At 39.8% G+C, this 21,063-nt stretch overlaps 1 protein-coding gene across 4 annotated transcripts in view; it reads left to right on the top strand.

Annotated features, from left to right (window-relative positions):
• Camk4 (calcium/calmodulin dependent protein kinase IV) overlaps nt 1-21,063 on the top strand; it is a 235,520-nt gene that overhangs the window by 53,761 nt on the left and 160,696 nt on the right. Inside the window, exon 1 of one of the 4 annotated variants that reach the window (XM_052155452.1) lies at nt 13,518-13,741. The exons of the other annotated variants lie outside the window; for them this stretch is intronic. Coding sequence (XP_052011412.1) covers nt 13,536-13,741 — 206 coding nt within the window. The 5' untranslated portion in view covers nt 13,518-13,535. Of the gene's footprint in view, nt 1-13,517; nt 13,742-21,063 lie in introns of those variants that run through there. 4 annotated transcript variants of the gene reach the window in all.

Below are 21,063 nucleotides of genomic sequence, written 5' to 3'. Positions count from 1 at the left end.
AGTTCTAGCTGTGACATCTCATTAGCGTTACTATCTCATACTAATGGCCCAACCACGAGCATGTTTTGTGTTTACTTGGAAGTGGTTCAGAATTGGCTGCTCTGTAGCATTCTTAAATGCCACTCACAGAGAATTATACTTCTAAGATTTCAAAGACCTCTGTTCCGTGCCCCAGAAAGAGGAAGTCTTCAGGTTCACAAAAGCATGTTGATCGCAAAAATATAATCTTTATTTTTATATAAATAATTTTAAATTTAATAATATGTAGTAAATACTTTTAAAGGCATATAGAGTTGCCCAAAATCCTTTGGGCACTTTTCTACATTCAAGAAAAATCAGCATTTAATTTTTAGAATTTATCTTCTGATTTTTTATTTTTTTTACAAATGTGTGTTTTATAAAGAGATGAGCACACAGAACATTTAAACATCGTCTATGTGTGTTTCACACAATAAAAGTGTTAGCGGGCGTGGTGTATTTATTAGCCTCTGTGTCCTGTAGATGCTCTGTGCAAGAGCAGGAATTCTCAGTTGAACAGTGTCGTCGTGGTATCTAACATTTAGAAGAAAACCCCTCCCCTGATGGGAACCACGGGGTGTGGCCTCACTGGTCCTTGCTCCTTCTTTCCCACGTGGATATTCTGACATTGGATACAGCCTCCCTCTGTCTATTCTCTCTGCTCCTAGACATTTTCTTGTCTTATCCCCCGGGGTCATTTCAGTCTCCCTCTAAAAACAGCCCCACCCGAAACCCCTGAGATTTCTCTCCATCCCCCCATCCTTCCAGTTCTGGCCGCACCTGTTTACCTTAACCGACTCCATTTACTTCTCTTCTTAGTGTTTCCACCAGCCAGCCAGCAGGAAATATGTTGCTTTTCTCTCTGATCTCCTGCCCTAGAACGTGGTTTTATAACTTTTATATTTTGGTATTATTTCTATAGTAGTTTATCTATTTTATTTTTATTTTTAATAATTTACGTGTGTTTACAATTTTGTTTATATCATTTATATCTAAAACACTTTATATGTACAGTATATTTGTATAGGTTTCATAGAACTTGTTTTCAGAATTTGTTCACTGATAGGGTTTTAGAGATTAAGAGAGTGGCTTGTACAGAGCAAACCTCTGTGAAAGCCTGCACGACTAGTATAAGAATTAATTTAGTGACCAGCAAGATGGCGTAGCAAGAGAAGATGCTTGTTGGTAAGCCTGATGGATTGAGTTTGATTCCCACATGGTAGGAGAGACTGAGCTCTCTCAGGTTGTCCACTGACCCTCATATTCTTGCTGTGAGACGTGCACCCTGCTCCCCTCTCCAGTTAAATGAACTTTTTTAAAAGAAGAAACTTGTCTTTAGCCCATTTAAATTCTCTTTCTGTTAGACATCTGTGCCATTCTAAAGCCACACTGTGACAAGGAATAATCTTACATGTGTATTCATTTACCCTGCCCCAACACACACACACACACACACACACACATACACACACACACACACACACACACACACACACACACACACACCTGATCTGTACAGAGTGTATATTTTGATAATAGAAATTCTTACAGTACCCTCATTTACAATTCCAACATGAGGGGAAAAATAGACAGCCATCTGTGGTGGTTTGAATACGCTTGGCCCAGTGGCACTATGAGGAGGCGTGGCCTTGTTGGAGGAAGTGTGTCACTGTGGGGGTGGGCTTGAAGAGACCATTCTCCTAGCTTTCTGGAAGCCAGTCTTCTCCTCGTGGCATTCAAAATGTAGAACTCTCAGGTCCTCCTACACCGTGCCTGTCTGGATGCTGCCATGTTTCCCGCCTTGATGATAATAGACTGACCCTCTGAATCTGTAAGCCAGCCCCAATTACACGTTGTCCTTATAAAGAGTTGCCTTGGTCATGGTGTCTGTCCACAGCAATGGAAACCCTAACTAAGGCATCATCCAAATGGTGCGTGTCAATCTGTACTATCCACCACGGGAGCGCCTCTTCTCATGCATTCACAGAAGCATTATGTGAGTGAAGGAAATTTTAAATTTTTTTCTATATTTTTGAGAGAATGATGTGTGTGGTTCCAGGAAAGAAAAGAGAATATGATAGTCATTAATTTGTTCCTTAAGTTTGTTTATTCTCTTTATAAAGGTTGCTCACCCAAGCCCAGCACATGCTGAAGGAAACAGAAGCATGTGTCTCTGTCTATATGTAGTATCAGATTTCACCAGTAAGAATAACTTTTCCTTTATCGTTGACAGGCAATCATTGTATATATTTATGTGACAGGACATGACGTCACCACACTAACACACATTGTGGAATGATTTTATTGGTAATGAGCATATCTGTCTTCACATTCTGTTTTACTTTGAAATCTATGATGCATCATTGTGAGCCACAGCCTCTGTGGTGTTGAGTTGTGTAGCTTCCACCACCGAGTCCACAGCATCTCCAGGTTTGCTGTGCCTCACACTGCCTGCTTTGTTTATGTGGGAAATGAGTGTTAATTAAGCCTTTATTCTTGGATGCCATTCTGTCAATATATTGTCTCCTTTTATCAATTATAGTGGTAAATTAAGTTGAGAAACTTTTAATATTTCAGAAATCATTTCATTTCTGAATTGATTGTTTGTCTTCTTATGACTCCAGTCCCTGATAGTTGAATTATTTATGCATTATAAAGGGATTTAATAACCTTTCATTGTTTCTGTAGCATGGAATTATCTTATCTTTGGAGAGGTATAGACATTAACTGTTAAAGTGTCTTTTCTATCACGTGTGTGTGTGTGTGTGTGTGTGTGTGTGTGTGTATACATTCCTGTGTGTACATTCATGTGCATTTCTGTGTGTACATGTGTGTTCATTGTGTGCATGTGTGTACATTCATGTGCATTTCTATGTGTACATGTGTGTTCATGTGTGTGCATGCACTACACATGTATGGAGGCAAGAGGACAGCCTTAGGTATTGGTCATCACCTTCCACCTTGTTTGGGAATGTTTTAATGTGTCTAACACATTTTTGTGCCGATTTTGATAATATCTTTTCCTAAACAGATTAAACGTTTAAATTTTTTATACAATATATTTTGATCATATTCCTCTCCCAGATCTTCTCACATTCCTCACCAGCCAACATTATGTTCTCTTCTTCTCTATAAAAAGTTAGAGAAACAACAAAAAATGAAAACAAAGAAATAAAAGAAGTCAATAAGGCAATAAACAAAATAAAACAAAAAGTGCACACACACACCTACACACACACACACACACACACACACACACACATAATGGAGTCTATTTGTGTTGGCCAACTAAGTCTAGGCATGCAGGCTGGCCTACAGAATTGCTGGCATACCCAGTGACATCCCTTTGGAGAAAACTGATTTTCCCTTGCTCATCAATTAATTGCAAATAGCTTCCTGGTTATGGGCAGGACTTTGTGTCCACTTCCCTTTCACTGTGCTGAGAGCTTGTTTGAACATGGTGGGTCCTGGGCGTGCTGTCCCAGCCTGTGTGAGCTCATATGTGCATCAGTCTCATTGTGTCTCTGCCACATCATAGGCTTACAGACATTTACACGTTTTCTATCCCCTCCTCTTGCCCCTCCTCTTCCTTCCTTTCTTCCTCCTCTTCCTCCTCTTCCTTCTCTCAGTTTGCTGGCCATTTTTTGCGGTGTCAGGTATGGATTCCATATCATGGAGTAGGCTTTCAGTTCAATAAAGCGTGACTGGTTACTCTTGTAACATCGGGCCACTATTGCACCAGTCCACCTCACAGACAGGTCTCTGTTGTAGGTGGAAGGGTTTGTAGCTGAGATATTGAAGATTACTGCTCCCAACCCCTGCTGTGGCAGCCAAATTACCTTTTAGCACTATGAACATAGGTCAGAAGGGAAAAAGCTTCTGTGGGCATTTGTTTAATGTCTCCATTATTGACGACATAAGTAAATGGGTATTCAGCCATGGGGTCTTACTGTCAAGTGAGGAACGGTAACCAATAGTCTGTGATGTTTGGGAGGGTCTTTTACAGGACTCCTTTGCTGAAGTTTCAACAAGATGGAACCTATTCCCAGAACTGGAGGTTTAATTTGGTGGCATATGATGTCTAGCTGGGGCATTGTCTCCCTCATTATATGATGATGTGTCTTATATTCATTCTCTATATGTACATATTTTAGGAAATATCTACATTAGTAGACTTCCATACAGTGTTTCCAAAAACTTTTAGTGTTATCTTTCCCTCTCCATATTCTATAGATGTTACAATGTATCGTGTAAAGCTTTTCAGTATTATCCTATTTTTTTTAACAAAACAGTTTTCCTGATTTTTGTTTTACTAACATAGCTTTTATTCCATATCTGCATCTCTTTCTTTTTTAAAATGTAGACTTTCCAAACCATCTGGATTTTATGTAAATATTCCTATTTTTGTGTTGGGGAATAACCTAATTCTTTTTTTTAAAAATACCAATCTGACTGGAAAAACATTGACATTGACCAAGTCTGAATTGATTTCTGTTGCAAACACTTGTGGTTTCTATTCTTCTAGTGGAAGGCTTCTGACTTTAACGCACATTTAAACCTATATTTTACTGTTTGTTATAAGAGGTACCCATTCAGTAACTAAAGTCTCCCTCTTGCAGACCATAATTTTGACACCATTTTTATTTCCTTTTCTATGTATTTCCTTGGTATTTCTTCTGTTCCTCTCACTTGTGATTTAACCACTGAATTGTTACTGCATTTTGTAAAAGCTGCAACAAATGCTTATTTACAGTAACCATGCATTTGGCTGATTTTCTTGTCCATTACTATACATGTTCTGTTTTCCCCTTGCATTCAATTTTTAATCTATTTTAGTACCTCCGGTGCTGATTTTCCCCCCAGATGATAACTTGTAATCTTTCATACCTGACAGTGTAATTTTGCTTGAATCTGCACTGTACATTGGAAGTTGAATTTTGGTTTCACACCTTTAAGTATGTTTTCACTGCCTACTTCTCTCAGATGTTATTATTGATGCCGCTTAGTTCTAGTATTAGCTGGTCTGTGCTGCTCCTCTCTGTGGCCTCTCTCGTGCTTTGGATGCTGATGGTCGACACACATATTTGTGTTTAAAATATGTCCTGTCGTCGATTACTCAAGCATGTCCTCCCCTCTGCTCAAACAATTCCTTGTCACAGACACTGTTAGGACAAAAATGTTTAAATAGGTCTTTATTTTCCTTCAAGACATTTTGGACTTTTAGTTTTAGGGTTTTGTTTGTTTTCTGGTATGCATTTTAATGCATTCTGGAATGCAACCACATATGACCCTTGGACCACTCGCCCCCTACTGGTTGGTAGTGTGGCCTCTAAGAGCTCTCCTGCCCCTTGTAGCTGTCTCTCAGTTTATATTTTACATTCTGTTATTTAAACTTTCCCTTGGGATGCTTTTGGGAGGAGTGGGGTTTTGCTCTGTCATCTTGGTCCTGTCCCTTCTTCTATACCTGAAGACATACTGCAACCTTTTCTTTCATAAACAGAGGTCAGGATTCATGATGTTAAAGCCTGAAGTTTCTTTTCCAGGAGGAAAAAACATTAAAAGATTGGTCCTTAGCTATCCTAAGGGTTTAGTTTCTTTTAACATTGAGTCTATAAGCAACTTCATCTTAAAACTAATCATGTGATTTGCTGTTACTTTTCCATGTACAGCTGTTTGAGGATTGATCATATTAAATGAAAACCTCCACCGACTGAATTCCATTCTGTTCTCCCTTGCATCCACACAGTCATGTTGTGCTTTTTAGAAAAGTTACATTTATTTACTTTTCAGTAAGATATTGGCACAGGGCAGATAAATTCTGAGAAACTAGATTATACACACCAAAGGCTTGAAGTTCTTGAATGGTAGAGGTATTTGAATTCGAGTGATGTTGATTTGTGGCTTCTGAAGCCACAGGCATGTAACCCCTCAAGATGGAGTCCAGTAGAAAGTAGACTATTCCTTGGCTTGATCTTGTAGCAGTTGGCCTAAAACCTATCCATTGACTCACACACTGCCGTGTTGTGTCATAAAGCATCAGGGTCATCATCCATCACTGAGAACCCCACATCAGATTTTCTTGGATCACAAGTGACGTTAAACCCAGCCAATTGCTTGTCGCAGTTTCAACAGACTTGTAGACATTTTATCATTACTTCCCTTGGGAACTTCCTGTGAAAGTTTCCCTTGAAAAAGGACATCATTTTTATGGCTCTGAGCTTAAAGAGAGTTGGTATCACCTTGCAGCTGATTTAGATATTGTAATAACAGAGCACAAGTCTGATAGCTGATCACGAATCAATCACTCTTCCCCCCCCCCCCCCCCCGTTTATGTGTAACTCTTCCTGTGTTGCAACTCTGGCTCTAACACTACAGGGTCCATTCCTTACATTTTACATAATTATTGATGCTTAAAGGATCAAATGATTGTAGACCATTTCTTGGCAGTGAGGTCACTAAGTGTGCTGAAAGCATACTTGGCATTCAAATATAAAAGCTGTGACCCTCAAAATGTTTAAATAAAGGATTAGTGGGTACAGTGCTTAGTTATTTCTCTGCATGATTAATGATTATTTGATCATATTAGTATGTGAGTGTAACTTGGGAAAAGAAAGGCTAATATGTGGTAAATTTTACTTTTCAGAACTTAAAGAATTAAGATATTCTATTAGTTTCTATCACAGTAACTGTAACAATATTTTAACGTGTTCCTCAATATGCCTCATTGCTAAGATTTTAATATTCTGAAGGGGAGAGTTTTTCCTTCTGCCTATAGTCTGAAGAGATGATTCTAGTGCTTTGCGATTGTTCAGGGGAGACTTAAGGGGTCACATTGACGTCACCTCAGACCACTGGGCAGCTTCATGTATCTGCCCTTTTCTTTCAGATGGTCATTAGAATACATATCATGGTCGCATTTTATAGATTTACACAAATATGTATCAATGAAATGAAGGAAAACAGTTTTAACTGTTTTTATGGTGAGGTTTAAATAATTCTGAGTAATTTGGGTGAAAAACTATTCATAAGTATGAAAGATTAAAATAAGCACAAAGAGATACTTTTTATAACACTGAGTGATACATACACATATACAAAGCACATATATACTGTATGTACATGATTTGTATGTGTGCATGTATATAATAGATACACACAGACATGTACACACATAGAATTGTTATGTCTATGGAAATAGGCAGGTAGCTGAAAGAACTAAGCTTGCAGCACCTGTGCAGGGCATCAGGTAATGCGTGCAGCTCATGAGAACTAAACGGAAACTCTGTGCACAGTTGAGTGCACACATTTTTTATTTAGTGATTCAGTTTGTTACAGTGAATCTCAAGGAAAAGGAATTTTATAAATGTTTATTTCTCAGCAAGGCTTACTGGGTATCGCCAGTGGATCTCATTCAAAGCACAAACAGAAAATTCCTTCTCGTGTCTTTTCTTTCAAGAAATGGGTGAAAAAAATAACCAGCTTAAGCATCATTGAAAGATTCCAAGAAACGTGATTGTTTCCTTCTGTATGCAAGGGGTTTCTGAGAGGTCTGTCAGTGCTGCAAGGCTGGCTGACACCAGTATAGTACTGCATCGTGACTTGAGGGGACAATTAGGAAAGTGTTCTAGTGTTTGCAACCCAATATCACTTCCTTAGTATAAATAACACGCCTCAGAACCTACAGTACAAGAGGCCCATTCAGATGGGAGATTTGTGCCGTTTATCTGAATGAAATCTGATTGAATGAAAACCATAAATTTTCTTTGTCTGAATTAGATTCAGTCGTTGTTTGAAGGGATTGAATCTTGACCTAGGAACTTAAGGCTGAATAAGAAGCTGCTGAGAAAACCGCTGAAGCCAGGTAGGGTTAAGCGCTGTCTGGGTTCCAGATCCAGGGGCTATAGTTCATTATGAGAAACCCTGACTGAGCCACTTAGAAAGATGAGCTCTGTCACCATAGCAACACTGGGACCACTTCTGCAGACCTTCATGGTTCCTGCCAATCAGCTCTGGCCCTGAACCATCAAATCCACTTACAGTGGTGCCAGATGCTCCGTACTCAAGGATATTAAAAAAAAAAAACATGCCCAGATGTGCCATAGGCAGAGGAGGTGTAATTTTTTCCTTGAAAATTATCCTTTCCTTCCTTTACATGATAGAAAATAATTGCAAAATCTAACTATTCTACTTGATGTAAAAAAAAAAAAACAATTAGCAAACCCAATTTCCTGTTACTAATCAGCTTCTTATCTTTCAGAACTCACAAATAATGAATTTTTATACCTAAAGTTTGGATATTAATTTTTTTTTGTTGCAGTGAATCCACACACAGATGCATAAGTGTACATGTGTGGGGTGTGTATGGGTACTTTGAATGCATTCTCTAATGGGCTTTTAGAGCCTTGTTAGCAGGAGTTGTATACTATTTAGCCTTGTATTCTTCATGCTTGCTTACAGCTCAGAGTTCAGAGACAATCTACGTTTGTTGATTGGAACGGCAAAGATGAGTGGATTAGACAGAACTACTGCTTGGAACGGCAAAGATGAGTGGATTAGACAGAACTACTGCTGACTTTGACGAGGTGGATGAGTTCAGTGGTCATAGGAAAATGGAGACTTGATGAGAAAGAAGTCCATACGGAACTGAGAAGTGCATGAGAACCGCAGAAGTCTGCAGTCAGCGCTGTCCGTGCTATTTGTGTAGTTTATAAACAGAAGTGGTATTCATAAAGAGCACCAGAATGTGCCCTCCAAGTGTATATTTTTGTGTATGTTGTAGTGGCTTACTAATGGAATGGGGCACTCTCAGACATCACTGTAAGGGTTGTGGGCGGGCAACTGAAACAGAGAAAGCTTTTAAATGATTCTTCTGATAGAAAAGCAGCAGGTGGTAATATAAAGGATGTCAGGGGTAACATCTGATTTAGAAACTATCTTTAGCAAGTCATTCTACTGATACAAAGCCTTCCAAAGGCAGCGGTCAGATAGGAGCAAACAAATGAAATCATTGAAAGTTCTTTTTTTTCGAGACTCAAAATAATCCTCCCAGTTATGTGACCCACTTACCCACCAGGTTATAAATGACCTCCATAGTTTTGCCCTTTAATACCCACATGTCTTCCTTCTATAGGGTTACCTTCTTATAATTAAAATATTTGCAGATGCTCAAACACTTGGAAAAGAATAAGTGAACACTCCCAAAGTCTAAATACAGTTGTTTTTAAAAGGAAAGCCAACTGTTCTGTTAAAATTCTAGGTGGATTGACCTAGATCTACAAACGGAAAGGTTTGCTGAGACATGGGCAGCCGTGCAAATCTCTGAGATGTGGGTTATTTAAACAGATGGTAACTGTGTCACAGCTAGCACCGTATGCAAGCTGACAGTGAGCAGAACTCTAGGGGAAACCGGGTAAAGAGGAACCATAATCTCACTGTGGACCTCTGAGAATTTTAATTAAAACACAGAGTGGAAATTTAGAGTGCTTGGATATACTTCTTCTGAATATTAATTGAATATTAGCATTGGTTGGACTGTTGCTAAGAAACCAACCCCGGGGAGGCCTGGGAAGTTCATGGAGGCTGCCTTTGCTAAGTTTTGGGTGTGGCCTGGCCAAGCTATTTCTGTACTCTCCTATGTGATCGGGAGGGAAGTAGTAGGGCAAGGCTGAGCTTCACCGTGTCCTTGATGCTGGCCAGGGAGGGACCTTAAGGAGTTTCCTTTCTTTGTTTTCTGTGTAGCTGCTCTGTAGCTGTGACATTGTTTGCCAAGCGTCAAGGCACAAAGGATGCTCCACGACCCCTGGGCCTGGAAGACCAGTGATTACTAAGAGAAACAAACATGTTGGACCATCCTATGGTCTCATTCTAGGATCAATTCCCAGAGTTCAGTTGTTTTTCCATTCCTACCAGTGATAATGTAAAGGCTTACCTTTCTTTCTTTATAACTTAAAGGAGAAGAGTCCCATTACTATATCCCAATCATCTTTATTTATATTGATTTTCTGAACATGTATGGAAGGGAGTGAGCATACACATGCCATTGCATGGAGAGGTCAGAGGGTGAGTGCAGGAATCCGTCCTTCCTCTCCTCCCACAGTGAATTCCGAGGAGTGAACTCAGGTGGTCGGTCTTAACTGCAAGCTTCTTTATTTACTGAGCCATCTTGCCAGCCTCTATATTCCAGCCTTAACTGACACAGTGCACAGAATATACTAGAGCAACTTCGTGCTTCTTTCCCCATCTGTTTAACCTTACACAACCATTCTTTATGAACTGGGAAGTACACGTGCCATTTATCTTTCCATAGGAGGAAGATGAAAGTGTTTCAGAAGGAGAGAGTAAGTCTTCCATGACAGGACCCAGAGAACCCTGCCGGGAAATGGAAAGACTGAGATGTGCACTGAAGTATTTCATCTGAGGAGACAAATTGATAGGGCTTCACAGTATATTTATGACTTACATAGGAACTCATGGCACTTTAAATTTTCAGCACACACACAAAAACATTTTTAAAAGCAAGTTTTACCACAGAAGGGGTGGAACTCCTGATGCCGTACCCTAGCTGAGGAGTTAATGGCAGTGAATGGTTGTTTCAGGAGGAAAAGTCACTTCTGCCCATATCCCTGTAGGCAACTAAACCCCTCTACATATGGTCAACACTAACTAGTGCGATTCAGTGCGTTTATGAATGAGTAAACAACAAACAACTTCTTACAGAGCAGTTGATGGGCTAGAGAGAGGACTCGGTGGCTAAGAACACGTTCTCTTTCCAGAGATACTGGTTTTGGTTCCTAGCACCCACATTAGGTACTCGTAGCCACCTGTATCTCAAGTTCTAGGGGATCTAACATGGTTTTCTGGCCTATTCTACACATGCTGGGCATAAACTCATGTGGGCATAACATATACATAAATAAAATGAATAAACAAAACTTTAAAAACCGAAAACATGACATTGGAAGGGAAATGTTAGTGGGGACTCTTGGAGGAGAATCAGAGAGGAAGATTAGGGGTTACATATGATTAAGATACATGTATAGATGTATATAATTTTCAAAAACAATAAATAGTGTTATTAGAAAAAGATTAGGTGAAAGAAAGAATGGATATTTCTCACAAAATACTGATCATAAGAACTTTTCTGTTACCAGGGCAACAAATTTATTACATTTTCTTCTTCAGTTCATTTTTTCTTCAAAGAGAACAAAGCTAATAGGGCTGTTTGGCTATAACCACTGGGTCACAGACAGAAGTTGAGTAATCAAGTTGATGTGTGATTATTTGTGGTATTTAAATACAATTATTTATATACTTTTCTAATTATTTCACTTTTGAAATTTAAGTTTGAAGTTTGAAGCTTAGTGTGGAAAATGAAAACATTTTAACTACAATGCTAAAAAGGTAGTTTTATCAACCATTTAGTGATATTTGTATATGTGTACGTTTGCTTTTGATCAGTTTATCTAGGTACATGTTGCCTGAACATCGGAAAATCTCCTCTCAGGATTCAGGGATCATTGCAGAAGAAGGGTCGGAAAGATTTTACGAAGGGGTTGGTGACTACAGCGAAACGGGTTTCAGGACGCACACAAGAAACTTGTTGGTATGAACTCATATCAGTTGTGATAGCATGCAAGACACCTGCACAGGTTCAAGTCAGACAAGATGGGCGGGGCAGGAGGTCATGAAGTCTAGCTTCAGGAACTCTTGGTAGTTGGTGACTGGGAGAGGGAGAGTCATGGTTTTTAAGAATGTGGCCCCTGAATGATGACCTATGCTCTATTAGATGACCCCACAACCATACATATGATGGCAGTTTCAAGTGGACAGACAGCCATGACGTTGGGAGAGAGTAGTGGTGAGACCAGGAAGAAATTAAAGTAGAGAAAATCAAGAGTGGGTGTGGTCAGTACACATCATACATATGTGAAATTCTCAAAAATAAAGAGAAACATGAACTATTCTTCATATTTGATCACTTTTTCTTCCTGTGTGTGTGCCTTAACTAACGATTGCCCAAAATAAACATAGAATGTCTTCATTTTCTTCTTAAGACAAAGAAAGATATTTCTCAAGTGTTTGAATGTAAATATATCATCACTAAAAGTCATATGCTCATAGATGGAGTTAAAATATTGATATCCGCAAACATCTTGCACAAAAGAAGCTGGTATGACATATATATTTACTTGATTAGTACTTTGTCAATTCTAAAAATATATTTGCAAATTATGGAAAATAAAAAATAAAATCATCTTACCTAGCAGCCTAAAAATGTATAAATCTAAGTGACTCTGTTAAGATGGTATTCTGTATTTCTAGATTCTAATTCTCCTACCTATCCTAGCCCAGTTAACTTCTGTAATTACATTAAATCTTTCAGTTTATTTTAAAAAATGTCTACCTGTTCTTATATACATGGCCATGAAACTGCATGCCAAGTACTCGAGCTGTCCTTTATGAGTAAATATGAATATTTTTGTAATGACCTTTTCCTTTAGCAGCGTGCCTCTGGTCTCTATCCTTGAGTTTTCCTGGGTTTTAAACATATTTAATTCATCAGCACAATCATACTCAGTGAGAAAAACCTACTGCTAATTTAATTGACAGTTTTATTATCAGAGCTCTCTCTAACTTGTTTTAGATGCAGTTTTTTTTTTATCACATTGTTCTATGTATCTAGGAAGGATAACGTAAGAGCTTTAGTTATAGTACGTCTGGAAACCTCTTCATCCTCATGGTTAAATCGTGCTTGAGTCACTGCTTGGTTGAGTTGATTGAATTGCTAATGCTCAGTTTTCATCTTGAGTCATCATCCTGTGAGCTGTCAGGCACTGATGAATGAGCATCCTCTGAGGATGCTCCAGCCGTGTCTTCCTCGCTTCGCCCATGCGTGGTACTCACGTTCTTGCTCTCACCTGCTCCATGGGTCCAGAGATGTGGATAACTGTTTTCAGTTCGCCTTGGGAGTTTGTTCCTGCTCCTCCCGTGGTCCCCTTAAGCTGTGCTGGACACCACAACGCATGGCTGGAGTTGGCTGAGGGTCTCTCTTGACAAAGGATATTGCTCTGACCTGGAACTTTCTATCTAGCAATGGCATCCATTAAGCTCATGGCAATTCTCCTGCCTCAGCACCTTGAGTACTGAGTTTACAGATGTGAGCGATGGTACCCAACCAGTCTGTAGCCTTTCCAACAATGGAATGGTTCACGATTTTGTGGGTCATCTATAGCCAGGGGCTACGGCTATCTCTCCATCATTTCCATTTTAGTAATTGTGCCACAGAAGCAAGTACATCTGTGATAATTCCTTTTATTTAAATAAAATATTTTATTTTATTTTTAATTTATTTTTTTATTCTTTTTACAACCCTGTATCAGCCCTTCCCCTCCTTCCAGTACCCCCTCACACAAATTCTCCCCCCATTCCACCTTCCCCTTTTCTCTTGAGAAGGGAAAGCCCCTCTCTGGGTGTCACACACACACCTCCCTACACATCAAGTTGCTGTGGGACTAGGCATGTCCTCTCCCACTGAGGCCAAACAAGGGGCCTGGATCTATTGGCAAGCAGGCAGCAGGCTCCGGGACAAGCCCCACCCCAGTCTTTTGGAGACCAGCATGAAGACCAGGCTTCTCATCTGCTACATGTGTGCAGGGGGCCGAGGTCCGGCCTGTGCCTGCTCTTTTGTTGGTGATTCAGTCTCTGGGAGCTCACAATGGTCCAGGTTAGTTGACTCTATTGGTCTTCCTGTAGGGTCCCTCTCCTTTTTGGGTCCCCAAATCCTTCTCCCAACTTTTCGAGTAGCTTCCTGAAACTACATCTAATGTTTGGGTATGAGTCTCTGCATCTCTTTCTAGTAGCTGCTGGGTAGAGCTTCTTAGAGGACAGTTTCTCTAGGTTCCTGTCTGCAAGCATAACAGAGTATCATTAATAGTCTCAGGGATTGGTGCTTGCCTATGGAATTGGTCTCAAATTGGGTCAGTCATTGACTGACCATCTCCTCATTCTCTGCTGGATCTTTGTCCCTGCATATCATGTAGGCAGAACACATTTTGGGTTGAAGATTTTGTGGGTGGGTTTCTGTCCTTATCCCTCCACTGAAAGTCCTATGGAAGGGGCCACTTCAGGATCCATATCTCCCACTGCTAGGAGTCTCAGCTAGAGTCACCTGCATAGACCCTCTGAAGCCTTCCTTCAACCCAAGTCTCTGGTGTGTCCTAGAGATTGATCCCTCCCACCCCTTTTCCTCCACTGATCTCTCGTCTCTCTCCCTTGCTCTCCCTACATATACTCTCCACCACCAGCCCCTGCCCCACTCTCCCACCATCCCATGTTCTACCAAGTTGCCTCCTTCCATCAACCTCCGATATCTATTTTGCTTTTCTTTCTGAGAAAGATTCAAACATTCTCCATTGTGCCCTCCTTGTTATTTGGCGTCTCTGAGCCTTTTGATTATAGCATGGTTATTCTGTAATCGATGGCTAATATCCACTTATCAGTGAGTACATAGCATGCATATCCTTTTGGGTCTGGGTTGCCTCACTCACATGAGATTTTCTAGATTTATCTATTTGCCTGAAAAATTCATGATGTCCTGTTTTTAATTTGTGAGAAGTATTCCATTCTGTAAATGAATCAGATTTTCTTTATCCATTCTTCAGTTGAGAGACATTTAGGTTGTTTCCAGTTTCTGGCTTTTACAAATAAAGCTACTGTGAACATAGTTGAGTAAGTCAAAGACTCAAAGAACAGCACATGCTATTGAGGATGTGGAGCAAGGGGAGCACTCCTCCACTGCTGGTGGGAGTGCAAACTTGTGTAACCACTCTGGAAATCAATTTGGTGGTTGGCCAGAAGGTAGGGAGTAGTTCTACCTCAAGATCCAGCTATACCATTCCTGAGCATATACCTAAAGGATATTCCACCATCCTACAAGGACATCTGTAACCATTCTTAATGGTTACAGAATCATGTCTGTTGCGTAGGCAACTGCAACCCTATGATGATATTCATTGTGAAAACCCAGCCCACTTTATGTAGTTCATATAGATCAAAATGGAAAAAAAAATCTTGAAATGGTAAAATATACTTCTTTAATTTGTTTCAATTGATAAATAGTTCTCTACTTACAAAAAATATTATAGCAATTAGTTCCTATATTGTATTTAAATTGTTTCTTTTTGGCATCTCATTTCAGAAGAAAAATCTTTATATGTTAATTGTGTCATATTTGTGGTATGTATTTGTAAGTAGATGTAATATTGTATATCCAAGTAAACTTTAATGTGTAATTGAAACAAATATTTAAACTAATAACAAGGTAGCTATTGAGTGAAAGTTACAGGCTCCCTTGCTTTAAACAGGATATTTTCGTGGTAAACTATTTGAATAGCATCCCACCTTACCTACACGCCATCACACTGGAATTTTAAGAGCTGATAGCAACACGTATTTCACATTTGACTTTGTCGTGTTTATCACATATATAAACGTTGGGAGACAGAGGCAGGCGGATTTCTGAGTTCGAGACTAGCCTGGTCTACAGAGTGAGTTCCATGACAGTCAGGGCTACACAGAGAAACCCTGTCTTGAAAAACCTAAATAAATAAATAAATAAATAAATAAATAAATAAATAAATAAATAAATAAATAAAAATAAAAAATTAAAGAAAAGTGGATTTAATCAAAAATACATCAGTCAATACGTTAAATCAAAATACTTTTGTATGAGTAGTCTGATATTGGAAGCCCGAGGATAGAGAATCCTAGTAATGAACCAGTAACCAGCAGCAGTTGCAGTTTCTCCCTCATCGCCTCCTGCCCATCATCTTCCCTGTGCCTGACTTGTCATCTCAGCTTTGGCTGCCGACGGCTGAGTGTGGACTTCTAACAAGGCACAGCCATAAGCCTTGTCTAGATGTGCGCTCAGTGTCCCTCACAATCCTCTGCTGGCCAGACTCCCTGCTCGTTCCGGATGAGGATAGCTGTGGCGGTGAGGGCAGCAACGAGTCGGAAACACCCGCGTGATCTGGCACCGGCATTTATTTTGCCTGATGTTATCGTCCTTAATTTGCAAGTTGAACCTACTTGCGCTTTCCTAGGTTTTTGTGATCGTTAACAAAACGATCGTTAACAAAATGTGTGTTGAGTATGCAGTCAGATTTTTGTGTCACTGCCCACCTAAAACATAACAACTTTTCTCATAAAGTTATACATAGAACCCGATTATTCACCAATAGAGGCTATTGTGTCTTATGTGACACAGCCTGTGGACTTATGATTCTGTTGTAACGTTCTCCATAATGATAGACATGGAATGTTGCCCACTGAAATCAAAATAGTCTTTTTTTTTTTTAATGGAACATAAAAATGAAGCCTACTCCATGGAATTGAAACAAACAAACCAAAAAAAACAAAAATCAACTGACCAAACTAAGAAAGAAACAAAACCATTTTTAACTGATCATAGTACAGCAAAAGGGAAAAGAAAAACGACTATTGCAGAAGGCATAGGAAGACATAGACATTGAATGGTTTATGTGTATATTTGATTTGGCAGATGAAATGATCACACACACACACATACTCACACACACACTCACACACACATACACTCACAACTCACACATACGCCTCTCTCTCTCTCTCTCTCTCTCTCTCTCTCTCTCTCTCTCACACACACACACACACACACACACACACACACATGTCATCTCTCCTAGGCTATCCAGGTCTCTGTGAGCATTCGTCATCTTGCTCAGTTTATACTTCCCAGCCTCTGGCATGCTGATGGGATTCGGAAATTGCCAGTATTATTTCGCGGAAATCAGAATGTTGTAGCATTTTAGCAACTTGATTGCACTCAACAACATAATGCATCACATGCTATTAGCAAGATGATACCTATTAGCTTCTCTAATTTTTTTTCCTATAAACACACTTAAAAGTGTTGCCAAAAATTGAGGTTTCTGTGAATACTGATGTCACCCACTGTGCTGTTAGCTTAGTTGTGTGTGTGTATGTGTGTGTGTGTGTGTATGTAGGTCATTTCTCCTCTCTTTGTACCTTCATTCCTGTAACCTTTCTCCTTCAAGCTCCGCCTTTCCTCCTTTTCTTCTTACCCACTGCATACTTTGCAAAACTGTTTATCCAGAGATATTTGGAGAGTCACAGACAATTCAGTCTTATTTCTGTGTTGAAACAATGGCTAATAGATGGGGACACATGATTATTTCGTAAAAGTGGACTTGTAGAACCCTTATGTAGATTTAAAAAAAAATTAGGTACCTCAGGTCCATAGAGAATGAAAACTTCTGTACTTAATCTCCCTCTTCTGAGAAGCGTAAATTGGCTAGTAGGGAAAAGTTTAAGTGGACCATGGACAGAGATGAATCAGAGAGACAAACTAAGACAGAAAGGAGGCTGCAGCTTTTGGGATAGCCCCCACTCCAGTTGGCCTTGCCTGGCCTCAGTGGGAGAGGAAGGCTTAGACTTCGGGAGAGACTTGATGTGCCAGGTGGGGACATACTGGGGGAGAGGGCACCTGCTCAGAGGAGAAGGGGAGGGAGGGTAGGGGAAGGATTATGGGAGTGGTAGCCAGGAGTGGGGCAGTCAGCTGGATGTAAAGTGAATAAGTAAAAAATAAAATTAAATTAAAAATAAGATAGAAAGGAGGTAATATGAAACTGGGCAATTGTGACAGTGTCCTGAAGGCACAAACAAGAACAGCCACGACTGAGCTGGTCAGTGTTTCAATAGAAAGTAACTTCCATGTTGTATTTTGTATGAGGTACTGAATCCTTTATATTGTGTGTACTTGGTTTTTAATGTAAATATGTCATTGGTAATAGGAATTGTTAGACATGAGGAAAAAAATTACATTTTACATATACTTAGGAAAGTGAGGGTTATTGTTTTGACTTTTTGTCAAAATGTGGCCACATCTGGACTTGGTTGTGTATTCTACTGTCTTTTAAAGATATAGAAGGAATATTTAGATTCAAATTTGAGCACACCATCATTAAGTTCAAACTGTGACCATCTCTTAGAGAGAAAGCAATAAAAATTTTTGTGACTCTTATTGTAAGAGACATAGACATAGAAAATTATACAAAATATAGTCTGATGTTCCAGTGAAATCTTGTAAGTAAAACTATGACTCAGGAGAAATGGGGAGTGAGGAGTGTCCAGAGACTCTGGCAGGCCTTTTCCTAATCAAATGCCTTTCATTGTCTGATAATCAACTTCTTTGCTATGCATTGCTTCATGTTTTTGCTGAGCATACAGTCTTAAATAATGTCTTTTAGTTCTGCCTGTTTTGAATTTCATTTGAATTGAATTATACTGTGTATACTATTTTGGTCTGTTTCTTTCCCTCAAATTAAGTTTTTAAGGTTTATTTGCTTTGGGGGCTCTTTGGTTTCCATTTATTCTGATTATTATGTGGTATTATCTTATGGAAGTACACCGGGATTTATTTTCCACTTTGATGATGGACATCTGTTTCCAGATTTTATTTTGTTTATACTAAGGCTTCCTTTGGTTGCTGTTAAGTTTTAGGTTTTGGTATTTTTCAGAGTCTCACTGTATAGCCCAGGATGATCTCAAACCCAAGGTCCTCTGCCTAAACCTGTTGAGTGCCAGTATTATAGGTGTGTTCCACCAGCCCTGACTTGTTTCCGGATTTGAGCTTGTACAGATAATGAGGTTCTAAACATATTGTTTCATAACTAGGAGTGTATGTGCAAAGGTTTCTAGTAAGGTTGATCTTCAAAAGGGATACACATTTTAACTTTACTGGTTGTGGTTTTTCCCTATTTATACCCCTCCCCCACATCTATAGATTATGAAAGTCTTCACAGTTCTGCCTAATTGTTTATTAAATAATTTTATTCTATTCCTGTGTTTGCGGGAAGGCGTGGTGTTGAAGCCAGAAGTTTACTTTAGGATGCCTTTCTTACTCCCTGCTCCGAGTTACCCTCTCAGACAGGGTTTGGAGTATGGTGCCAGACTATTTGACCAGCTGGATTCCTGTATGCATCCAGCTCTGAGCCCCAGATGCTAAGGTTACAGAGACATCCAGCTGCTTTTGTAGATGCTAGGGACCCCGAACGTTTGCAGCAAGGCATTTACCTACTGAGTTGTCTCCAGCAGCACAAATTAAAAATCATTTTCATTTGTTTGTTTGCTTTTGTGGTACTGGAGTCTGAACCTAGAACCTTGTGTGGCTACAAGTGGTTCATACTCTACAGCCCTGAATTTGAAGTTCCCCCCCCAACATTTTCATTTCAATGTAGAAATTTAAATTTCTCTGGTTATTACCAGTTGAATACCATTCCGTGTGTGTTCTGCCTGTGTAGATTCTTCTTTTTTTATGACATCTATTTCTGACTTCTGCCTATTTTCCTGTTGTAGCATGTGTTTTGTGTAGGTTTGTAAAAGTATTCCGGACACTCTGGTTACAACCTTTCCTTGTCTTCTTTACCCTCAGTAGGGAATAGGCAAGAGGACTCCCATGCCGATGCTTTGGTTTTTTTGTTTGTTTGTTTGTTTGTTTTTTGTTTTTTTTACATCAGCCATTCTTTTTTTATTTTTTATTTTATTTTATTTTTTTACTGTATAGTTTTTTTTATTCGATATATTTTTATCTACATTTCAAATGATTTCCCCTTTTCTAGCCCCCAACTCCCCGAAAGTCCCGCAAGCCCCCTTCTCTCCCCCTGTCCTCCCACCCACCTCTTCTCACTTCCCCGTTCTGGTTTTGCCAAATACTGCTTCACTGAGTCTTTCCAGAACAAGGGGCCACTCTTCCTTTCTTCTTGTGAGAAGCAGGGCAGGAAGGACCCTGGCTACATGAAGTATCACTGAGTAGCTTGTTCCTAGGCTTATCATGTCCAGACTCAGAGAATCCACACATCAAATGATGTCCAAGAAGAACGGAGGAGTGGCCCCTGGTTCTGGAAAGGCTCAGTGCAGCAGTATAGGGCAAAACCAGAACAGGGAAGTGGGAAGGGGTGGATAGGGGAACAGGGGGACGGAAGAGGGCTTATGGGACTTTCGGGGAGTGGGGAGCCAGGAAAGGGGAAATCATTTGAAATGTAAATAAAAAATATGGGGGGGGAGGGGGAGAACAGTGATCTGCCTTTCCTGACCTCACTGAAGGAGAATGGGGACACACCCATCAGCGCCTGCCTGCTCTTGGTGTATCAGTAGGCCGTTAACTACCTCACACTTCCAGGCTGGGTGTAGGTGAATACTGGATGGGCTGTGTGGTCAGGAGGAACACAGCATGGGTTACCCTGCACTGAGGCTGCGGCTCCTCCCTTCCTCACTATCCACACAGCTTCAGAAGAAAGTAGTTCCTTGGAATGGTGCCCCCGCCCCCAGCACAGAGGTCCTCGTCTGGCACCCCTGGGAGCTTAAATGATGTTTCTCTGAGATTTATGCAAAAGCAAACATAAAAATATGAGGAATGCATATGAAGATTTAAATTCTATTATGAAATTTGGGTCTCTATAGCCCAAATGTCATTTAAATGAAGAAAATGTCACTTGGCTCCGTATGCTTCCCCAGTAAATACTAAGGAATGAATCTTAAAAACCATGTCCCTGTTATGTACAAATAACATTAAAGAATATTTGTGAAATAAGCCAAAAATCCCTCTAAATAATCACGTGTGTTTGTGTCAGCGACAGAGAGCTGCACTGATTTTGTTACTGAATGGATGGGATGTGCGTTATCTCTTCAACAATTAATGGCATTTTACAAATTCTACTGAACAGTGTAGCCTGACTTTTGATTTGCCCCTCCATATTTCTATGAATCTGAGGACAGATATTCTATCAGAGTGGAAGAATAGCAACGAGAAGAGAAATAACGACTGATTCACCCCTTATAATCTTGGTTCTTTTTGGTATTTGCAGACATACTGCATTGATTTTATTCAATATAAGCAGAAAAGCAGGGGCAGTTTTTAATCATCTTAATGTCTCTATAACACTCCTAAGTACTCTGCATTTTCTGAAGTTTCTCTTAAGACGATGATTG

This window comes from Apodemus sylvaticus, chromosome 13 (assembly GCF_947179515.1).
Source record: "Apodemus sylvaticus chromosome 13, mApoSyl1.1, whole genome shotgun sequence".
NCBI lineage: Eukaryota > Metazoa > Chordata > Mammalia > Rodentia > Muridae > Apodemus > Apodemus sylvaticus.
The sequence above is the reverse complement of the archived record's forward strand: the minus strand, read 5'-3'. Positions and strand labels throughout refer to the sequence as shown.